At 44.1% G+C, this 20047-nt stretch overlaps 1 protein-coding gene across 2 annotated transcripts in view; it reads left to right on the forward strand.

Moving 5' to 3' along the window:
- Window positions 1-2587: 2587 nt before the first annotated feature.
- The window catches only part of HLCS (holocarboxylase synthetase), a 216038-nt gene continuing 198578 nt past the window's right edge, over window positions 2588-20047 (forward strand). The window contains exons 1-2 of one of the 2 annotated variants that reach the window (XM_028116309.2): window positions 2588-2782; window positions 6044-6181. In XM_028116309.2, the coding sequence (XP_027972110.1) occupies window positions 2588-2782; window positions 6044-6181 (333 nt within the window). Of the gene's footprint in view, window positions 2783-6043; window positions 6182-20047 lie in introns of those variants that run through there. The other variant, XM_028116316.2, reaches the window with a different exon arrangement.

Genomic DNA, 20047 nt, shown 5'->3' on the forward strand with positions numbered 1-20047 from the left:
GAAGGGACCTCACCAACTTCTCAGTTCATTTTCACCCACTGTGGTCCCCATTCTTTATAACCCAGAGCTGTACAGGGGCGCCTGGGTGGCTCAGATGGTTGAGCGTCTGCCTTCGGCTTGGGTCATGATCCCGGGGTCCTGGGATCGAGCCCCACGTTGGGCTCCTGGCTCGGCGGGGAGCCTGCTTCTCCCTCTCCCTCTGCCTCTCTCCCTGCTCATGCTCGCTCTCTATCTCTGGGTCTCAAATGAATAAATAAATCTTAAAAAAAAAAATAATGCAGAGCTGTACATACAATTGGCCCCCACCCTTCCCCATGATGTCTTCCGAGACCATGACATCTGGAAGCACCTTAGGGCAAACCTGGAAAGTTCCTATTCTGGCTCGATGCAGTTATGGTGTCTGGGAAGGTGGGGTTACAAAGCTCTTAAGGAACTTGGAAGAACTAGAGATGTTTGTGACCTTCAGGTAGAGGAGATGACCTCTTCATACCTAGCTGGAGTGGAGAGGCTGTGTCCTTAGAACCATAATTCAGCAAACTCCAAGAACGCTATCTGAAGGGTTTCAGGGTTTATCATTTTGTAAAGCTTTTTCATTTTCTCATTCCTAACTTCTTAGCCCTGTGTTATCCTGGAAGGACTAAAGCCTTCCTCAGTGGGATTCATTCATTCCTTCCTCCAGTGACACAATGACCCAGTTTTAGGCCTTGTGACCGTGCAGGAACTCCCTTCCCAAATGCCACTGTCCTGCAGGAAAGTGGAAGATTCGGCTTCAGCCCCGCTCATCACTTACTGTCTTTCTTCTATTTCTGGTCCACTGTGATGCTTATCTTGTTTCTGAGGCCGGTTTTTGCTTTTCAGATTCTCTCTTTTAAAATCTATTGTTGCTGTATGCACTGGGAAAAAGTTCCTGTCACCTGACTGTAAATCTGAAGTTCTGAAAGTGGGTTTTCTATACCACTGTTTTAAAGCAGATGAATAAATGGTCAGGGCACTTTAAACATCTATCGTTGGATTAAGGAAGACCTGGGAGTGGTGTACCTGATTGCTATTGCATTATGCCTTCTACTTATAGCAAAGGCCAGAGCAGGAAGCAGCGCAGGGAAAATCTTTGCTATATTTCAGAATTGCTGGGGACGCTGTTTTTTTTTGCAAATTGCCTTTTATTATTTTTTTTAAAGATTTATTTATTAGAATGCGCACATGAGCTGGTGGGGGAGGGGAAGGGAGAGAGGGCAGGGGAGAGGAGAGCCGATCTCAAGCCAACTTCCTGCTGCACGGGGACCCTGACAGGGGCTTAATCCTATGACCCTGATCATGACCTGAGCCGAAATGAGGAGTCCACGCTTAACTGACTGAGCTACCGAGGCGCCCTGCAAACTGCCTTTTAACACATGAGGGGGTGCCTGGGTGGCTCAGTCGTTAAGCGTCTGCCTTCGGCTTAGGTCATGATCGCAGGGTCCTGGGATCCTGCATTGGGCTTCCTGCTCTGCGGGAAGCCTGCTTCTCCCTCTCCCACTCCCCCTGCTTGTGTTCCCCCTCTCACTGTCTCTGTCAAATAAATAAAATCTTAAAAAAAACCCCAAAAAACCCAAATGAGGTTCCATGGGTGAGAGCTCGGTCACCATCAGGAATAATTATGCTTCTTTTAGGAACGAGAACATTGAATCATAACTGATGAGTTTCCCTTTTTCTTCTGGTCTTAGGATGCTCACAAATTGGTGACCCACATGCGCAAGAACACCAGGCAGCCTTTTTAGTGCTGGTCTGTCTTCAACTTGTTTTCAGTCCTTATTTTAAAATATTTAGAGTCCCCCCCAAAATATATATATATAAAATATACAGTTGCATTGTATATATAATATATATAGTGCATTGTGAATTTATGTAATTTATTGTAAAATCATTTTTTTAAGGATTTTATTTATTTATTTGGACAGAGAGAGACAGCAAGAAAGGGAATACAAGCAAGAAGAGTTGGAGAGTAGAAGCAGGCTTCCTGCTGAGCAGGGAGTCGATGTGGGGCTCGATCCCAGGACCCTGGGACCATGACCCCAGCGGAAGGCAGACGCTTAACGACTGAGCCACACCCAGGCGCCCCTGTAAAATCATTTTTGCAATAAGGTCTAGAATAATCTAATAAACCCAGTCTCACTTTGTTTTCCCAGCTGGAACTGGGTAGAGGCTGTATGTTAGTTGAGTAACTAACCAGTATGGTACTAGTTAATGTACACATACCCGCAGCCCCTTCTTCAATCTGGCTCCCAGCTCTCCAAGAAAGGGAGGACAGACTTTGGCTTAAACCAGCCAAATGGGCCTAATCCCTGGTCTCCAACCTTATCAACCTCCTCTTCCTAACGCCTCTTTTCTCCCTCCTTCACACCTTCCCCCACTAGTGTGGGGGCGGGGGGGGCACCCAAGCTCAGGCCTCCCTCCATCCTCACCGCCTTCCCCAGCCCGCGCGGCCTCACCCCTATGGCACGGCCTCTTCCGGCCCGCGGGAGGGCGGGCGTGGGGCGGGGCCGGGCGGGAGAGGAGAGCCGGTGGTGCGAGCGTCCGGGGCTCGCGCCCCGCCGCCGGCCGGCCGGCCATGCTCATCACGCTGTGCTACCTCTACCTGTGGGCGCGCTGGGGGCGCCGACCGGCCGCGCTCGTGCGCGCCACGGTGCAGCGGCTGCGCGCCTCGCGCTGCTCCTTCACCTTCTGCGGCGCGGCCGCGCGGCCCCAGGGCGCCCGCGTGTGCTTGAGCCGCGGCAGCCGCGTCTTCTGCGTCGGCGAGAGCCAGGTGGGCGGGCGCGGGGCCGGCGGGGTGCGGGGCGGGGCCGGGGGCGCGCGCGGGGGGCGGGGCCGACGGGAGGCGCGGCCTCGGGGCGCAGTCGGCCGGAAACGCCGGCGGGCCCCGCACTGCCCCCGGGCTGTGCGAGCCGGGAGGTCTCGGGCTTGGGGTCCCTGCGGGGGCCTGGCTTCGGGTTACCTCTGCGTGCGATATCCTCGGGAGCCCGGACGGGGGCGGACCAGAGGCCCGGAGCTGCGCCAGGCAGCACTGTCCCCGGCGTGCCGGGTCGACTGTATGCGGATGCATGGCTCCTGCCTTTCCAAATCTGGCGATTAGCACTGCCCACCTGGAGTGTCTTTTCTGACATCCTCTCCTCCATTGTGGCTGCATTTGGGTTGAACCTGAATTCACAGAAAGACAGCAGATCGTCAGCCTCTGTCAGATATCTCCGAGGGGACAAAACGGCCCTGTCAGTGGCGAGTTTTACCAACCAGGGCGCCCCACTTTGCATCTCTTTGACTTCGGTCTGCACACAGACTTTGTTTTTGACCCAATACTTAGCCTGATAGCTGCAAGTTCAGCAGGCTCTTTCACCTGCGGGTCGTTTAGCAAAACCAATGTCCCCTTTCTGTAAAAGGGGACAGCAGTTCCATCCATTCAGCTGTTGGAGGTGGACTTGACTTGACGGTGCAGTTCTGCCCAGATTTCCACTGACATCACTAACACTGTTTTCATTAGCCTTTAAGTGTTTACTTTTAATCGGTTTGTTTCCCTTTCCTCTTCCCTCCGGAAAGTTGGCTCACTTTTACCATTAAAGTAAGATTTTCTACGTGTGCGAAACTATAACACCCGCGTGGGAATTAAAATCTTATCTCAGGTTTGAGTACTTTGTTGTATGCTTAAGTATGGAATTATATCGTGCTACTAGCAAATCAAAAATACCCTTCCTTGTTAGTATACTATAACACACAGAAAATAAGTAACTGTTCTCTCAGTTCTGAGAGAGTGCTTAGCTAGGATCACTTAGATGCAAGACAGCGAGACACTCATTCCACTTGAGGGCCCAATGAACTAAATAGGGCTTCATTCTCTCAAGGAACCAAGATTGAGAGAAATAACAAAATAAAGAAAAATCGAGGGGTGCTTTTTTCTATTGCAGTGGTTGACAATCTGGATTCATTTACTTAAAATAAACTTTAAGATTTGAATTAGAGGGGTGCCTGGGTGGCTCAGTCCATTAAGGGTCTGCCTTCTGCTCAGGTCAGGATCCTGGGGTCCTGGGATCTAGCCCCCCCATCAGGCTCCTTGCTCAGTGGGGAGCCTGCTTCTCTCCCTCTCCCTCTGCTGCTCCCCCTGCTTGTGCTTTCTCTCTGTCAAATAAATAAAGAAAATCTTAAAAAAAAAAAGATTTCAATTAGAGTAAACATTTTGGACATTCAAAAATGTTGGGATGTAAATATTTTTAATTTTCTTGGAAGACAGTTTTACTTTTTGAACATCTCCATGACTTTACTGATCTGCTAACTACCATAACTATAACCAGGGCTTTTCAGCTTTTTTCCTACCGCTCCAGCCTACTCTGGGGGTACCACTGCCAAGCTAGCTTTGGGTTTTCGGGGATTCTGGAACCTGATGCTATGCTCCTGCTCTTTGAAGTTAACTTTGCCTCACCGTAGAGTTGCTCAGATATTATTGTCTCAAGGAGATGTTCCTCATTCTTCACACTAGATGGGATGGGCCTGCGCTGTGCCCTCATACACTTTAAATCACCCTTCATATTTCTAGTTTTTATCTTTTTCTCCCTAGGAATTGGGTCTTTTTAGCTTAGCTTAGCAGCTTGCCCTGTGATAGTCACTCAGTATTTCAGTGAATGAAGGAGTGGTTAGTGGTTGTTGGGTTTCAGCTCTGATGGGTAAAGCCTGTGATTGGAAAACTTGACTGTGATTAGCTCCTGTTGATTTCAGCTATGAAATATGGTGGGGCTAATGATTTGGTTTGCTAGCTACCTTGTCAGTCTACCTGGACTAAAGTAACTTTACAGAAATGAATCTTAACGTCTTTGTTGTCTCCTTACTTCATATATTTAGAATCAGATGCATAGAATGTGTAGTGTATATAATTGAAGTTCCCACAGAAATGGTAACTATAACCAAAGAGTTTATACACACTGGAAATTTTAAGCTTTTTGTTTAATATACACATGTTCTGTGTTTGAGTAAGGTGGACAATCTTTTTTGTTGTTAACTGCTATATTTATTTTTTATTTTTTTAAGATTTTATTTGAGAGAGAGAGAATGAGAGACAGCATGAGAGGGAGGAGGGTCAGAGGGAGAAGCAGACTCCCTGCTGAGCAGGGAGCCCGATGTGGGACTCCATCCCGGGACTCCAGGATCATGACCTGAGCCGAAGGCAGTCGCTTAACCAACTGAGCAACCCAGGCGCCGTGTTAACTGCTATACTGATAATTATGTTAACCCATGGAGAGGTGTTTTCTCTCCCCCAAATTTTCGTTCATTAATTAGTTCAGTCGATATTTATTAATGGTCTACTATGTGCCAGGTTACTAGGCCAGGTGGAAACGCCTTCTGATCCTCCCAGATCAAAAGGGCAGATGTGAATTGGTAAACAGGGTGTGGAGCCTGACCTTTTTTTGGTGGTGATAAAAGGGCTCACCCCTGCAGCCTTAGATGTCCGCTTTTCTGCTCTGGATATGCATTGTTTTTAGTGGTTTAAAGCCTTTAAAATTCACTTACTGTCCTTTTAGAGAGGTTTCAGGAGGGAGAGCACAGATAAACGGACAAATCCAATCTGATAACCAATGCTGATGCTATCTATAATGGCTAGAGGAAATGGAAGAAGAGTTCTTCAGGTTTCTATTAGTAATGGGTTTCTTTTGACCAGCATGCACTCCTGAGCCTCCTCACCTTTAAATGTGCTTCTGAGTTGTGAGTTGGGAAGCTCCTCATGCTGCAAGCAGTAAGGAATGGTGGGGGTAAGCCCAGCTTCAGAATTAATGGTAGGTCACACATATCTAGAGATGTTAAAGTTGTCATGGATCATAGAAGGGATCTTGCAGGTGTTTAAATAGTCACAGTTTAACCAGAGGCTCAGGGTTAATGTGGTCTGTAGGAGGAGAGCATCCGATTAACTTAATTTAGATTCCACCTGGAATTACAGAGGAGGGGAGGTCTCAGATGTTAATATAAGTGACAGTTGTGATTTGAAGTGATATTGAATCCCCTTTTTGTGTGTTTCTTTCCCTCTGCCCAGTCCATTGATGACTTGAACAAATGGGCCCTGTTTCTTGTCTCTCCTTTTATACTTGAAGCAGAACACATAGCATTTGTGACAGAGAGCATTTGGGTGCAAGGTGAGAGTTTACAGAGACCGGCTTCCTCTTCAGAAACCGTGAGTAAAATGTTTTTCACTTGTGTCCCAAAAGGAAATGATGTCTTAACCAAAAGTAAATTTGTTTTTTTCCCCTGTTCTTTCCTGGCCTTTGTGACCCCGTTTCTTTTGTGGACATTTTGGGTTAAAGAAAAATGTATTATTAAAATCATTTTCACCTGTTTCTTTTTACTTTTTTTAATGTGGCTGCTAGAAAAAGTGCCTGGGTGGCTTGTGTTTGTGGCTCACATCATGTTTTCACTGGGCAGCGCTGCTGGAGGGGCATCTAACCCATCCCTCCACTTCTTCAAATCGGCCCGAGTGGTTAACTCAGATCGCCAGGCACTTCCTAGACATCTCCCCTGGAGTATTCTGAAAACACTTCAAACTTAATGACTTGTCTAAAAGTAGTTGCTTCTATTTCTCTGCTGGAAAAGAAAGAGAGTCTCAGAGGAACACCGCAGCCTGTTCTTCCTCTCACCTCCTGCGTCCCTCCCGCCACGCAGGTCCAAATTCTACTGATGCCCCTTCCCCGACCGTCTCCACTCGCCTCCTTCATTACCACTGCTTGTTTCATGCTCAGCCTCAGATCTTCTGGTCTAGACCATGGAAATGTCATCCTGTCTTGTGTCTGTGGGTTTTCCTCTTGATGGCCAGGGTTCTCTTTCTAGACACAAATCCAGGGAAACACACTGTTGCTCAAGCTTCAGGGGGCGCCTTCTCACCAGGCAGGGTCATGCCCTGAGGCCCGTGGAAGTCTGACCTAAGCCCCTCTTGTGGATGTCTTCCCCTTGGGTATCTGTGATGAGTCCTTGCCTTGCCGCCTTCACTCAGCCACGCTGTGATCCCTGCCTGCCACTTGGTAATCCAGTAGGGGTTTTGCTGATCATAGCCACTGTCACTGGATTTCCATTTTACAAACACCATCTTTTTTTTTTATTAAAGATTTTTATTTATTTATTGAGAGAGAGAGAGAATGGTAGAGAGAGAGCATGAGAGGGAAGAAGGTCAGAGGGAGAAGCAGACTACCTGCTGAGCAGGGAGCCCGATGCGGGACTCGATCCTGGGACTCCAGGATCATGACCTGAGCCGAAGGCAGTCGCCTAACCAACTGAGCCCCCCAGGCACCCTACAAACACCATCTTTAAGCCATTGTATTGGGATGAGAGAAAAGGAAGAGAGGAGGAAGACTAGACAAAAATTGACTAGAATTCAAGGTAGACTGACATAAGGGCCATGAGATCGGTAAAGATATTTAAAGGAGAGCAAGAAACTGTGTTTGGGGGGGCGCCTGGGTGGCTCAGTCGTTGAGCGTCTGCCTTCGGCTCAGGTCATGATCACAGGGTCCTGGGATCGAGCCCCACATCGGGCTCCCTGCTCAGCGGGGAGTCAGCTTCTCCCTCTCCCACTCCCCCTGCTTGTGTTCCTGCTCTCAATCTCTCTCTCTCTGTCAAATAAGTAAATAAAATCTTAAAAAAAAAAAAGAAAGAAACTGTTTGGGACTCAGAAGGGGCTTAAGGTTTGGCAGGTGGTCCGAGAGCTGCCAGTGTGCTGTGACGTTCCATTCCCTCCTGATGTTTTATCGACTTAGGATGATGGTAATAATACCATTTATCCCGCCCCTGCTAGGCATTTTACATACATTGCTGCAATGCTTACAATTCTGTACGATATTATTCTTGTCATTTTAAAGAGAAGAAAACTGAAGCCCTAAGATAAATTCTTTCTTCCTTACTTTCTTCCTCTTTCTTTCTTTCTTTCTTTCTTTCTTTCTTTCTTTCTTTCTTTCTTTCTTTCTTTCTTTCTTTCTTTCTTTCTTTCTTTCTTTCTTTCTTTCTTTCTTTCTTTCTTTCTTTCTTTCTTTCTTTCTTTCTCTTTTTCTTTCTTTTTCTTTCTTTCTTTCTTTTCTTTCTTTCTTTCTCTCTCTCCTTTCTTTCTTTTTTCTCTCTCTTTCTTTCTTCCTTTCTTTCTTTCTTTCTTTCTTTCTTTCTTTCTTTCTTTCTTTCTTTCTCTTTCTCTCTTTCTCTCTCTCTCTCTCTCTCTCTCTCTCTCTTTCTCTCTTTCTCTTTCTCTTTCTCTCTTTCTTTCTTTCTTTTCTGAGGGATAAGGAGAAGCAGGTTCCCCACTGAGCAGAGGGAGCCCAGATGCAGAACTTGATCCTAGGATCCGGGAATCATGACCTGAGCCGAAGGCAGATGCTTAACGACTGAGCCACCCAGGTGCCCCTTAAAGGGCATTTCTAAAGCCACCAGCTGCTAAGTGGCAGATAAAGTTTTAGCCAGTGTCCGTACCCTTTTTAGGAGCCAGAGGAATGCATTAGTAGTTTTAAAGAGATCTAGACATAGCCGTTTTCTAGTCGTAACAGCAAAGCTTATATTAACCTGAGGCCAATCCAGCAATGCTTGTAGCTCTTCTCCTGTGTTTGGTAGAAAGATGCCAACTGGTGATGTGAAGTTTTTTGGTGAACTCAAGCGTAATTTTTATACGCAGAAGAAAAGACTATTCAGAAACTTCCTTTTTGTTTAAAACAATGATTTTCAATGTATTAAAATTACAAATTATCAATTAGGTTGAATTGTGAAATGGCCAATATTGGCTTTTTTTTTTTTTTTCCCTTAACCTATGAAGAGTCCATTCATGGTAACCTAACTGTTCTGATTTGGGCTTTTAAGTCCTAATTTGCCATTCTTAGAAATTTAGCAAAAGTTTGTGATCACGTTTGGTGGAATTTCTGGATAATATTTGTCCTGTTTAGAAGCTCAAATATCTTAAAACATTGTAGTTTATTTTGGGACTCTAGCACAGACTTGGATTAATCCTAATCCTTGATCAAAATGTATTCTCATCATTGGTTCATGTATGGCCCTCATTTGCTGATGAATTTGAAATTATATAATAAATACCCACGAATTCACCACTGAATATGGAAATGGAACGTGTGTACCTGTGTGATCCCCCAGAGTCTGTCCACCTATTCTGCCCCCCCGCCCCTATCTTCTCCCTCCCCAAACCAATTTCTTTTTTAAGATTTTATTTATTTATTTGAGAGAGAGAGAATGAGAGATAGAGAGCACGAGAGGGAAGAGGGTCAGAGGGAGAAGCAGACTCCCCGCCGAGCAGGGAGCCTGATGTGGGACTCGATTCCGGAACTTCAGGATCATGACCTGGGCCGAAAGCAGTTGCTTAACCAACTGAGCCACCCAGGCTCCCCCAAACCAATTTCTTTTTAAATACATAAGTCATCTGGGTGAACAAACATCATCTTTTTTTTTTTAAATAAAACTTTTTTTTAATGTTTTATTGATTTATTAATGAGAGCCAGAGAGAGAGAGAGAGAGGCAGAGGCAGAGGCAGAGGGAGAAGCAGGCTCCCCGCCTAGCAGGGAGCCCGATGCGGGGCTCGATCCCAGGCCCCCGGGATCATGACCTGAGCCGAAGGCAGACACTTAACCATCTGAGCCATCCAGGTGCCCCCTAAATAAAACTTTTATTTCAGAAAAGTTGCAAAGATAATGTAGAGTTCCCATATATCCCAGTTTCCCGCATTAACACATCTTATGGTATCTTTGTTATAACGAACCAATATTAATATGTTATTAAATAAAGTTCACCCTTGATCTCATTTCCTTAGTTTTTACCTAATGTCTTTTTCAAAATGTTCCAAGATCCCATCCAGGATACAGCATCCCGTTTAGCTGTCATTTCTTCTCAGGCTCCTCTTGGATGTGACAGCTTTCTCAGACTTCCCTTGTTTTTGATGACCCTGAGACAAACACCATCTTTCTGAACACTTACATAATTCTTATCAATTATTAAACTTAGAGTAAGCTTGATGCTTTCTTAGATATGCTAATATTACTTGTATATTTAGTAAGATTTCAACTTAAAACCAAGGCCAAAATTTCTTAAAATATTGCCATTACCTAAAATAGGCACAGGTTCCTCCTTAACACAAAATGTGACTGCTGTGTTCTTGATTTCCTAAATTGTTGTTCCTTAATTGTACATCTTTATGGGGTTCAAAGACATAGAGCATCTGAAGGAACTTAGTTACTGTGTTATGGAGGGTAGAGGCTAAATTACTGTAACAGAGACCCAGAACTGCTTGGGAGCAAAAAGCTAGAAGCTTCTTTCTCCCTCGGGGAGGTGGTTCTGCTCTGTAAGGCCATCCAGGGACCCAGTTCCCTTCTGTCGTGTTGCTCTGTTCTCTCCCCTCTGCCAGCCTCATTCACTCTCTAGGTAGAGGCTGGTTTGTACTACCCTTACACTGTTGTCAACCTTATGCACATTCTAGCCCCCCAGGTTGGGGGAAGGTGTGGGCAGCCAGCTTCCTCTTTAAAAACTCTGATCCAGAAGTTTCACAGGCCACTCATGCACCTGTTCTGTTAGCTGCAGGGCAGTCTGGGAACTGTAGTCTTAGCTGGACAGTCATGGGTTGAAGGGAAGAACGAAAGACTAGATATTGGGAGATAATTAGCATTTTTCACAGTTATCATTTCATTTAACATATGTTCTAATGAAGATTTAATTAAGATCTTGCTTAATGGCAACAACTTATTTCTTAATTTTCTGAGATAGAAAGATGCCTACCCACCCAGGAAAGACAGCTACTGTCCAGATAATTCATTTTATTTATGATCAGAGGGTTTGGTGGATCTTGCAATCAGGAGCCGGAGACATTCAGAGCTATTTTTTTGACCACTCTGGCTATTACACCATACTTCATTTTATAAGTTGGGCCTTAAAACTTATAAAGGAATTGGTCTCAGGCACCTGTCTGGGCTCAGTTGGTAGAGCATGCAACTCTTGATCTCAGGGTTGTGAGTTCAAGCCCTGCATTGGGCATGGAGCCCACTTTAAAAAAGAAATTGAGGGGCGCAGCAAGATGGCGGAGGAGTAGGAGACCTGGATTTCGTCTGGTCTCAGGAATTCAGCTGGATAGGGATCAAACCATTCTGAACACCTACGAACTCAACAGGAGATCGAAGAGGAGAGTAGCAACAACTCTCTGAACAGAAAAGCGACCACTTTTTGGAAGGTAGGACGTGTGGAGTAGTGAATCCGAGGCGATATTCGGGAGGATAGACGGCGGGGGAGGGGGCCTCCGTTGGCTGCTTCTGGCAAGTGATAGAGCCGCGGAGCACAAAATCGGAACTTTTAGAAGCCGGCTCCGCTGAGCGACTCGCTCCAGTGGCTAAGCCGGGGGTGGAATCCTCCCGGGACAGTGTGGTCTCAGGACCCTCGGGGTCACAGAAAGACCGGGGGTGCCTGAGTGCGGCAGAGCTCCCAGGGATCGGAGCGGGGAAGCCGGCTGCAGAGACGGAGCCGAGGCGCGGGCTCTCAGCTCGGGGTGGCCATAAACTGTGATCCGCGGCCCAGTCAGGCCACTGCTCCTGCAGCAGGGGCCCAACAAACGGCAGATCCAGGGAGACTCCCCTTTCTTCCCCGGGAGGAGCGGCGCGGGAGCGCACCGCAGGGATCTGCTGGGTTTGGAGACTCCACACGGGGTCGGGTGCCAGAGATAGCAACGCTCGGTCACAGGCCGGGTGAGCGCGGAGTGCGGCCGGAGACCGGGGAGACGGGAGTGACTGCTTTTCTCTGGGGGCGCACTGAGGAGCGGGGCCCGAGTTCACAGCTCCTCCGGGCGGAGATTGGGAGGCCACCATTTTCACCCTGGACCTCCAAAGCTGTACCGAGACCTTGCAGGGAACAAAAGCTCCTGAGGTCAAACCCGAGCAGCCTCCTTAGCCCGGACTCACAAGGGCGGGGCAATTCCGCCTCCGGCAAAGACATTTGGGAACCACGGCAACAGGCCCCTCCCCCAGAAGATCAGCACGAACAGTCAGCAAGCCAAGACCAAGTTTACCGATCAAGGAGAATGGGAGAACTCCAGCGCTAGGGGAATACTGCACATAGAATTCATGGCTTTTTTACCATAATTCATTAGTTTTTCAAAGTTAATTTTTTAACTGTTTTTTGTTTTTTTTTGAAAATTTTTCCCTTTTTCAACTAACATCTTATCAATCCCTTTTCGTTTTTTATTTTTCATTTTTAGAGTCATATTTTATCCCTTTATAGTAGTTACCCTTATTTTTGGCATATATATATAAGTTGTTCTCTCTTTAAAATTTTGAGATACAGTTTCTTCTAACAGATCAAAGTATACCCTAAATCACTAGTGTATGGCTTTGTTCTAGTCTCCTGCCTGATCACAGTCTCCCATTTTTTTTCTTTTCTTTTTTCTTTTTTTTTTAAATCTTCTTCTTTCTTCTTTCAAACAACTTCTTATCAATTCCGTTTATAAAACCTTTTATAATTTTCATCTTTACAGTCATCTTCCATCCCTTCATTGTATCAACCCTTATTTTGTACATATATAAGTCTTTCTTCCTTTAAAATTTTAGGAGGCACTTTCTTCTAACAGACCAAAATACGCCCAAAATCTAGTGTGTGATCTATGCACTAGCCTGATCATATTTGATCATATTCTGTTTTTTTTTGTTTTGTTCTGTTTTTGTTTGTTTTTATCTTTTTCTTTTTTTTTTCTCTTTCTTTTTTCTTTCTTTCCCTTTCTTTTCCCCTGGTTTCAGGTCTTTTCTGATTTGTATAGTGTATATTTGCTGGGGACGTTGTTAACCTGTTAGCATTTTGTTCTCTCATTCATCTGTTCTCCTCTGGACAAAATGACAAGACGAAAAAAATCACCTCAGCAAAAAGAACAAGAGGTAGTACCGTCAGGCAGGGACCTACTCAATATGGACATTAGTACGATGTCGGACCTCGAGTTCAGATTCATGACTTTAAGGATACTAGCTGGGCTTGAAAAAAGCGTGGATGTTATTAGAGAAACCCTTTCTGGAGAAATAAAAGACCTAAAATCTAACCAAGTCGAAATCAAAAGGGCTATTAATGAGGTACAATAAAAAATGGGGGCACTAACTGCTAGGATAAATGAGGCAGAAGAGAGAATCAGCGATATAGAAGACCAAATGATGGAAAATAAAGAGGCTGAGAAAAAGAGAGATAAACAACTACAGGATCATGAGGGCAGAATTCGAGAGATAAGGGATATGATAAGACGAAACAACATTAGAATAATTGGGATCCCAGAAGAAGAAGAAAGAGAGAGAGGGGCAGAAGGTATATTGGAGCAAATTATAGCAGAGAACTTCTCTAATTTGGGGAAGGAAACAGGCATCAAAATCCAGGAGGCACAGAGAACCCCTCTCAAAATCAATAAAAATAGGTCAACACCCTGACATCTAATAGTAAAACTTACGAGTCTTAGAGACAAAGAGAAAATCCTGAAAGCAGTTCGGGAGAAGAGATATGTAACCTACAATGGTAGAAACATTAGATTGGCAACCGACCTATCCACAGAGACCTGGCAGGCCAGAAAGGACGGGCATGATATCTTCAGAGCACTAAACGAGAAAAATATGGAGCCAAGAATACTATATCCAGCAATGCTGTCACTGAAAATAGAAGGAGAGGTAAAAAGCTTCCAGGACAAACAGAAACTAAAGGAATTTGCAAACATGAAACCAGCCCTCCAAGAAATATTGAAAGGGGTCCTTTAAGCAAAGAGAGAGCCTAAAAGCAGCATAGATCAGAAAGGAACACAGACAATATACAGTCACAGTCACCTTACAGGCAATACAATGGCACTAAATTCATACCTTTCAATAGTTACCCTGAATGTAAGTGGGCTAAATGCCCCAATCAAAAGACACAGGCTATCAGATTGGATTAAAAAACAAGACCCATCCATATGCTGTCTGCAAGAGACTCATTTTAGACCCAAAGACACCCCCAGATTGAAAGTGAGGGGGTGGAAAACCATTTACCATGCTAATGGAAACCAGAAGAAAGCTGGGGTGGCAATTCTTATATCAGACAAATTAGATTTTAAAACAAAGACTGTAATAAGAGATGAAGAAGGACACTATATCCTATTTAAAGGGTGTATCCAACAAGAAGATCTAACAATTGTAAATATCTATGCCCCTAACATGGGAGCAGCCAATTATATAAGGCAATTAATAACAAAAGCAAAGAAACACATTGACAACAATACAATAATAATGGGGGACTTTAACACCCCCCTGACTGAAATGGACAGATCATCTAAGCAAAAGATCAACAAGGAAATAAAGACTTTAAATGAAACACTGGACCAAATGGACTTCACAGACATATTCAGAACATTCCATCCCAAAGCAACGGAATACACATTCTTCTCTAGTGCCCATGGAACATTCTCCAGAATTCATCACATCCTAGGTCACAAATCAGGTCTCCACCGGTACCAAAAGACTGGGATTATTACCTGCATATTTTCAGACCACAATGGTTTGAAACTAGAACTCAATCACAAGAGGAAAGTCGGAAAGAACTCAAATACATGGAGGCTAAAGAGCATCCTACTAAAGAATGAATGGGTCAACCAGGAAATTAAAGAAGAGGTAAAAAAATTCATGGATACCAATGAAAATGAAAACACAACTGTTCAAAATCTTTTGGATACAGCAAAGGCAGTCCTAAGAGGGAAGTATATAGCAATACAAGCCTTTCTCAAGAAACAAGAAAGGTCTCCAATACACAACCTAACCCTACACCTAAAGGAGCTAGAGGAAGAACAGCAAATAAAGCCTAAACCCAGCAGGAGAAGAGAAATCATAAAGATCAGAGCAGAAATCAATGAACTAGAAACCAAAAGAACAGTTGAAGAGATCTACGAAACTAGGAGCTGGCTCTTTGAAAGAATTAACAAGATTGAGAAACCCCTGGTCAGACTTATCAAAAAGAAAAGAGAAATGACCCAAATCAACAAAATCATGAATCAAAGAGGAGAGATTACAACCACACCAAAGAAGTACAAACAATTATAAGAACATATTATGAGCAACTCTATGCCAGCAAATTAGATAACCTAGAAGAAATGGGTGCATTTCTAGAGATGTATCAACTACCAAAACTGAACCAGGAAGAAATAGAAAACCTGAACAGACCTATAACCACTAAGGAAATTGAAGCAGTCATCAAAAATCTCCCAACAAACAAAAGCCCAGGGCCAGATGGCTTCCCAGGGGAATTCTATCAGACATTTAAAGAAGAATTAATACCTATTCTCCTGAAACTGTTCCAAAAAATAGAAATGGAAGGAAAATGTCCAAACTCATTTTATGAGGCCACCATTACCTTGATCCCAAAACCAGACAAAGACCCCATCAAAGAGGAGAATTACAGACCAATATCCTTGATGAACATGGATGCAAAAATTCTCACCAAAATACTAGCCAACAGGATCCAACAGTACATTAAAAGGATTATTCACCATGACCAAGTGAGATTTATCCCTGGGCTGCAAGGCTGGTTCAACATCTGCAAATCAATCAACGTGATACAATACATTAACAAAAGAAAGAATAAGAGTCATATGATCCTCTCAATAGATGCAGAAAAAGTATTTGACAAAGTACAGCATCCTTTCTTGATCAAAACTCTTCAGAGTATAGGGATAGAGGGTACATACCTCAATATCATAAAAGACATCTGTGGAAAACCTACAGCGAATATCATTCTGAATGGGGAAAAGCTGAGAGCTTTTCCCCTAAGGTCAGGAACGCGTCAGGGATGTCCACTCTCACCACTGCTATTCAACATAGTATTAGAAGTCCTAGCCACAGCAATCAGACAACAAAAAGAAATCAAAGGCATCCAAATCAGCAAAGAAGTCAAACTCTCACTCTTTGCAGATGATATGATACTTTATGTGGAAAACCCAAAATACTCCACCCCCAAACTGCTAGAACTCATACCGGAATTCAGTAAGGTAGCAGGATATAAAATCAATGCACAGAAATCAGTGGCATTCCTATACACCAACAATAAGAGAGAAGAGAGACAAATCAAGGAGTCGATCCCATTTACAATTGCACCCAAAACCATAAGATACTAGGAATAAATTTAAGCAAAGAGGCAAAGGATCTGTACTCAGAAAACTATAAAATACTCATGAAAGAAATTGAAGAAGACACAAAGAAATGGAAAAACGTTCCATGCTCATGGATTGGAAGAACAAACATTGTGAAGATGTCAATGCTACCTAGAGCAATCTACACATTCAATGCAATCCCCATCAAAATACCATCCACTTTTTTCAAAGAAATGGAACAGATAATCCTAAAATTTGTATGGAACCAGAAGAGACCCCGAATAGCCAGAGGAATGTTGAAAAAGAAAAGCAAAGCTGGTGGCATCACAATTCCGGACTTCCAGCTCTATTACAAAGCTGTCATCATCAAGACAGTATGGTACTGGCACAAAAACAGACACAGAGATCAATGGAACAGAATCGAGAGCCCAGAAATGGACCCTCAACTCTATGGTCAACTAATCTTTGACAAAGCAGGAAAGAATGTCCAATGGAATAAAGACAGTCTCTTCAACAAATGGTATTGGGAAAATTGGACAGCCACATGCAGAAGAATGAAACTGGACCATTTCCTTACACCACACACAAAAATAGACTCCAAATGGTTGAAAGACCTAAACGTGAGACAGGAGTCCATCAAAATCCTAAAGGAGAACACAGGTAGCAACCTCTTCGACCTCAGCTGCAGCAACTTCTTCCTAGAAACATCGCCAAAGGAAAGGGAAGCAAGGACAAAAATGAACTATTGGGATTTCATCAAGATGAAAAGCTTTTGCACAGCAAAAGAAACAGTCCACAAAACCAAAAGACAACCGACAGAATGGAAGAAAATATTTGCAAATGACATATCAGATAAAGGGCTAGTATCCAAAATCTATAAAGAACTTATCAAACTCAACACCCAAAGAACAAAGAATCCAATCAAGAAATGGGCAGAAGACATGAACAGACATTTTTCCAAAGAAGACATCCAAATGGCCAACAGACACATGAAAAAGTGCTCAACATCGCTCGGCATCAGGGAAATCCAAATCAAAACCTCAATGAGATACCACCTCACACCCGTCAGAATGGCTAGAATTAACAAGTCCGGAAACGACAGACGTTGGCGGGGCTGTGGAGAAAGGGGAACCCTCCTACACTGTTGGTGGGAATGCAAGCTGGTGCAACCACTCTGGAAAACGGTATGGAGGTTCCTCAAACAGTTGAAAATAGAGCTACCATACGATCTAGCGATTGCACTACTGGGTATTTACCCCAAAGATACAAATGTAGGGATCCGAAGGGGTATGTGCTCCCCAATGTTTATAGCAGCAATGTCCACAATAGCCAAACTGTGGAAAGAGCCAAGATGTCCATCAACAGATGAATGGATAAAGAAGGTTTGGTATATATACACAATGGAATATTATGCAGCCATCAAAAGGAATGAGATCTTGCCATTTGCAACGACGTGGATGGAACTGGAGGGTGTTATGCTGAGTGAAATAAGTCAATCAGAGAAAGACATGTATCATATGACCTCGCTGATATGAGGAATTTTTAACCTCAGGAAACAAACTGAGGGTTGCTGGAGTGGTGGGGTGTGGGAGGGATGGGGTGGCTGGGTGATAGGCAGTGGGGAGGGTATGTGCTATGGTGAGCGCTGTGAATTGTGCAAGACTGTTGAATCACAGATGTGTCCTGAAACAAATAATGCAATATATGTTAAGAAAAAAAAAAGAAGAAGATAGCAGGAGGGGAAGAATGAAGGGGAGTAAGTCGGAGGGGGAGACGAACCATGAGATACGATGGACTCTGAAAAACAATCTGAGGGTTCTAGAGGGGAGGAGGGTGGGGGGATGCATTAGCCTGGTGATGGGTATTAAAGAGGGCACGTTCTGCGTGGAGCACTGGGTGTTATGCACAAACAATGAATCATGGAACACTACATCAAAAACTAATGATGTAATGTATTGTTATTAACATAACAATAAAAAATAAAAATAAAAAAGAAAAAAGAAATTGATCTCATAGCTCACTAACTGCAGTTCTCATTTGGGTTGATTGCTTAATGGGATTTTGCATTTTGGGGGGCTTCTATGAATCTGTATTTTGCACTTAACTCTAAAGTTATTTGAGTTGGGGTGCCTGGGTGGCTCAGTTGTTAAGCAGCTGCCTTCGGCTCAGGTCGTGATCCTGGGGTCCTGGGATCGAGCCCTGCATCCTGCTCCCTGCTGCTCTGCAGGAAGCCTGCTTCTCCCTCTCCCACTCCCCCTGCTTGTGTTCCTTCTCTCGTTGTGTCTGTCAAATAAATAAATAAAATCTTTAAAAAAAAAAATAGTCATTTGAGTTTAACAGGACCCTAAGATATTAAATTGAAAATATATGTGTAAGAAAGACTTTTGAACTTGATGAGATGTCAACATTCTTTCATATTTCTAGTATTATGGAACTCTTACAGATATTTAAAATATCTTTTTGAATTTTGGATATCTCAAATGGCTTTCTTTTTTAAAAAAATCAAAAAAATATTTTATTGACTTATTAGAGAGAGAGAGAGAAAGCACAAGAGGGCGAGGGGTAGCAGGCGAAAGAGAAGCAGACTCCCTGCTGAGCAGGGAGCCCAACACGGGGCTCAGTCTCAGGACCCTGAGATCATGACCTGAGCCAAAACCAAGAGTTGGACGCTTAACTGACTGAGCCACCCAGGCACCCCTCAAATGGCTTTCATTTGTGGTCATTGTATAGACCCCAACAACAAATAAATGAATCTTAGGAATTCAGTTGTTAAAAAAAATGTAGCATTCATTTATTCATATTTTCACTAAGTCATTCATTAACATATTTATTGAACATCTACTCTGTTCCAATTATTTTGCTAAGGTGCCATAACAAATACCAGTGGAGCATGGTAGATTCAGCTCAATTTTCAGTATCTTCTGTAATGACATTGGCAGTCTTGTTTAGTAAGAATCGATGACCCAAAAGTCATACATAATTCTTTTTTTTTTTTAAAGATTTTATTTATTTATTTGCCAGAGAGATAGAGAGCACAAGTAGGCAGAAAGACAGGCAGAGGGAGAGGGAGAAGCAGGCTCCCCGCTGAACAGGGAGCCCGATGCCGGACTCAATCCCAGGACCCTGGGATCATGACCTGAGCCGAAGGCAGCTGCCCAACCAACTGAGCCACCCAGGTGCCCCCATACATAACTCTTTTGTTGCCAAAAATTCACTTATGTTCCTTGTACTTGCTATCAAGACATTCATTCATTCATTCATCCAGGGTTTATCAAGTGCCTATTATATGCCAGCTTGTGTGCCAGGGCTGGGGTTATGTGTCCTATGGAGATGCAAGGTGCATTCAGAGACGATGGTCCCCGTCAACTTAAGGAGCTCACAGTGTGGGAGGGAAGACAGCTAAGTCGATGAACAATTACAATTCACCAGGACAAGTACAATGGGAGGGCATGGATGGGGTGGTGGTGGTGGTGGGCAACCTATCTAGATAGGGGTGAGGTCAGGAAGGACTTTCCGGGGGAGGTAATATCTGAGTTTTAACGGAAAAACAGGAATTTGGTGCAGAGGAGGGAAGGGCTTCCCAGCAGAACGGCAGGTGCAGAAGGACACAGAGGTTTACACCTAGGGACTGGTTCAGTACTGTTGCATCTACAGTAACATGAGTTGGGGGAGTGGCCCAAGGTAAGGCCAGAGGAGAATGATGGGGCTGGACTGTTGTGTGGGAAATTATCTAGATGCAGCAGTAGCTTCTAAGAAACAGGGACGCCTGGCTGGCTACGTCGCTAGAGCATGCAACTCTTTATCTTGGGCTTGTGAGTTTGAGCCCCACATTGGGTGTAGAGATTACTTAAAAATAAAATCTTCAAAAAAAGAAAAAAAACAGAGCCTGACCGGGCAGGCTCTCCCAGCAGTACCAGAGCAGAGAAGCTTGCAGCCCAAGTTAAGATACAT

The sequence above is a fragment of the Eumetopias jubatus genome, unplaced genomic scaffold (genome assembly GCF_037043125.1).
Source record: "Eumetopias jubatus isolate StellerSeaLion01/CBP00866 unplaced genomic scaffold, mEumJub1_p1.0 scaffold_1, whole genome shotgun sequence".
NCBI classification, from domain to species: domain Eukaryota; kingdom Metazoa; phylum Chordata; class Mammalia; order Carnivora; family Otariidae; genus Eumetopias; species Eumetopias jubatus.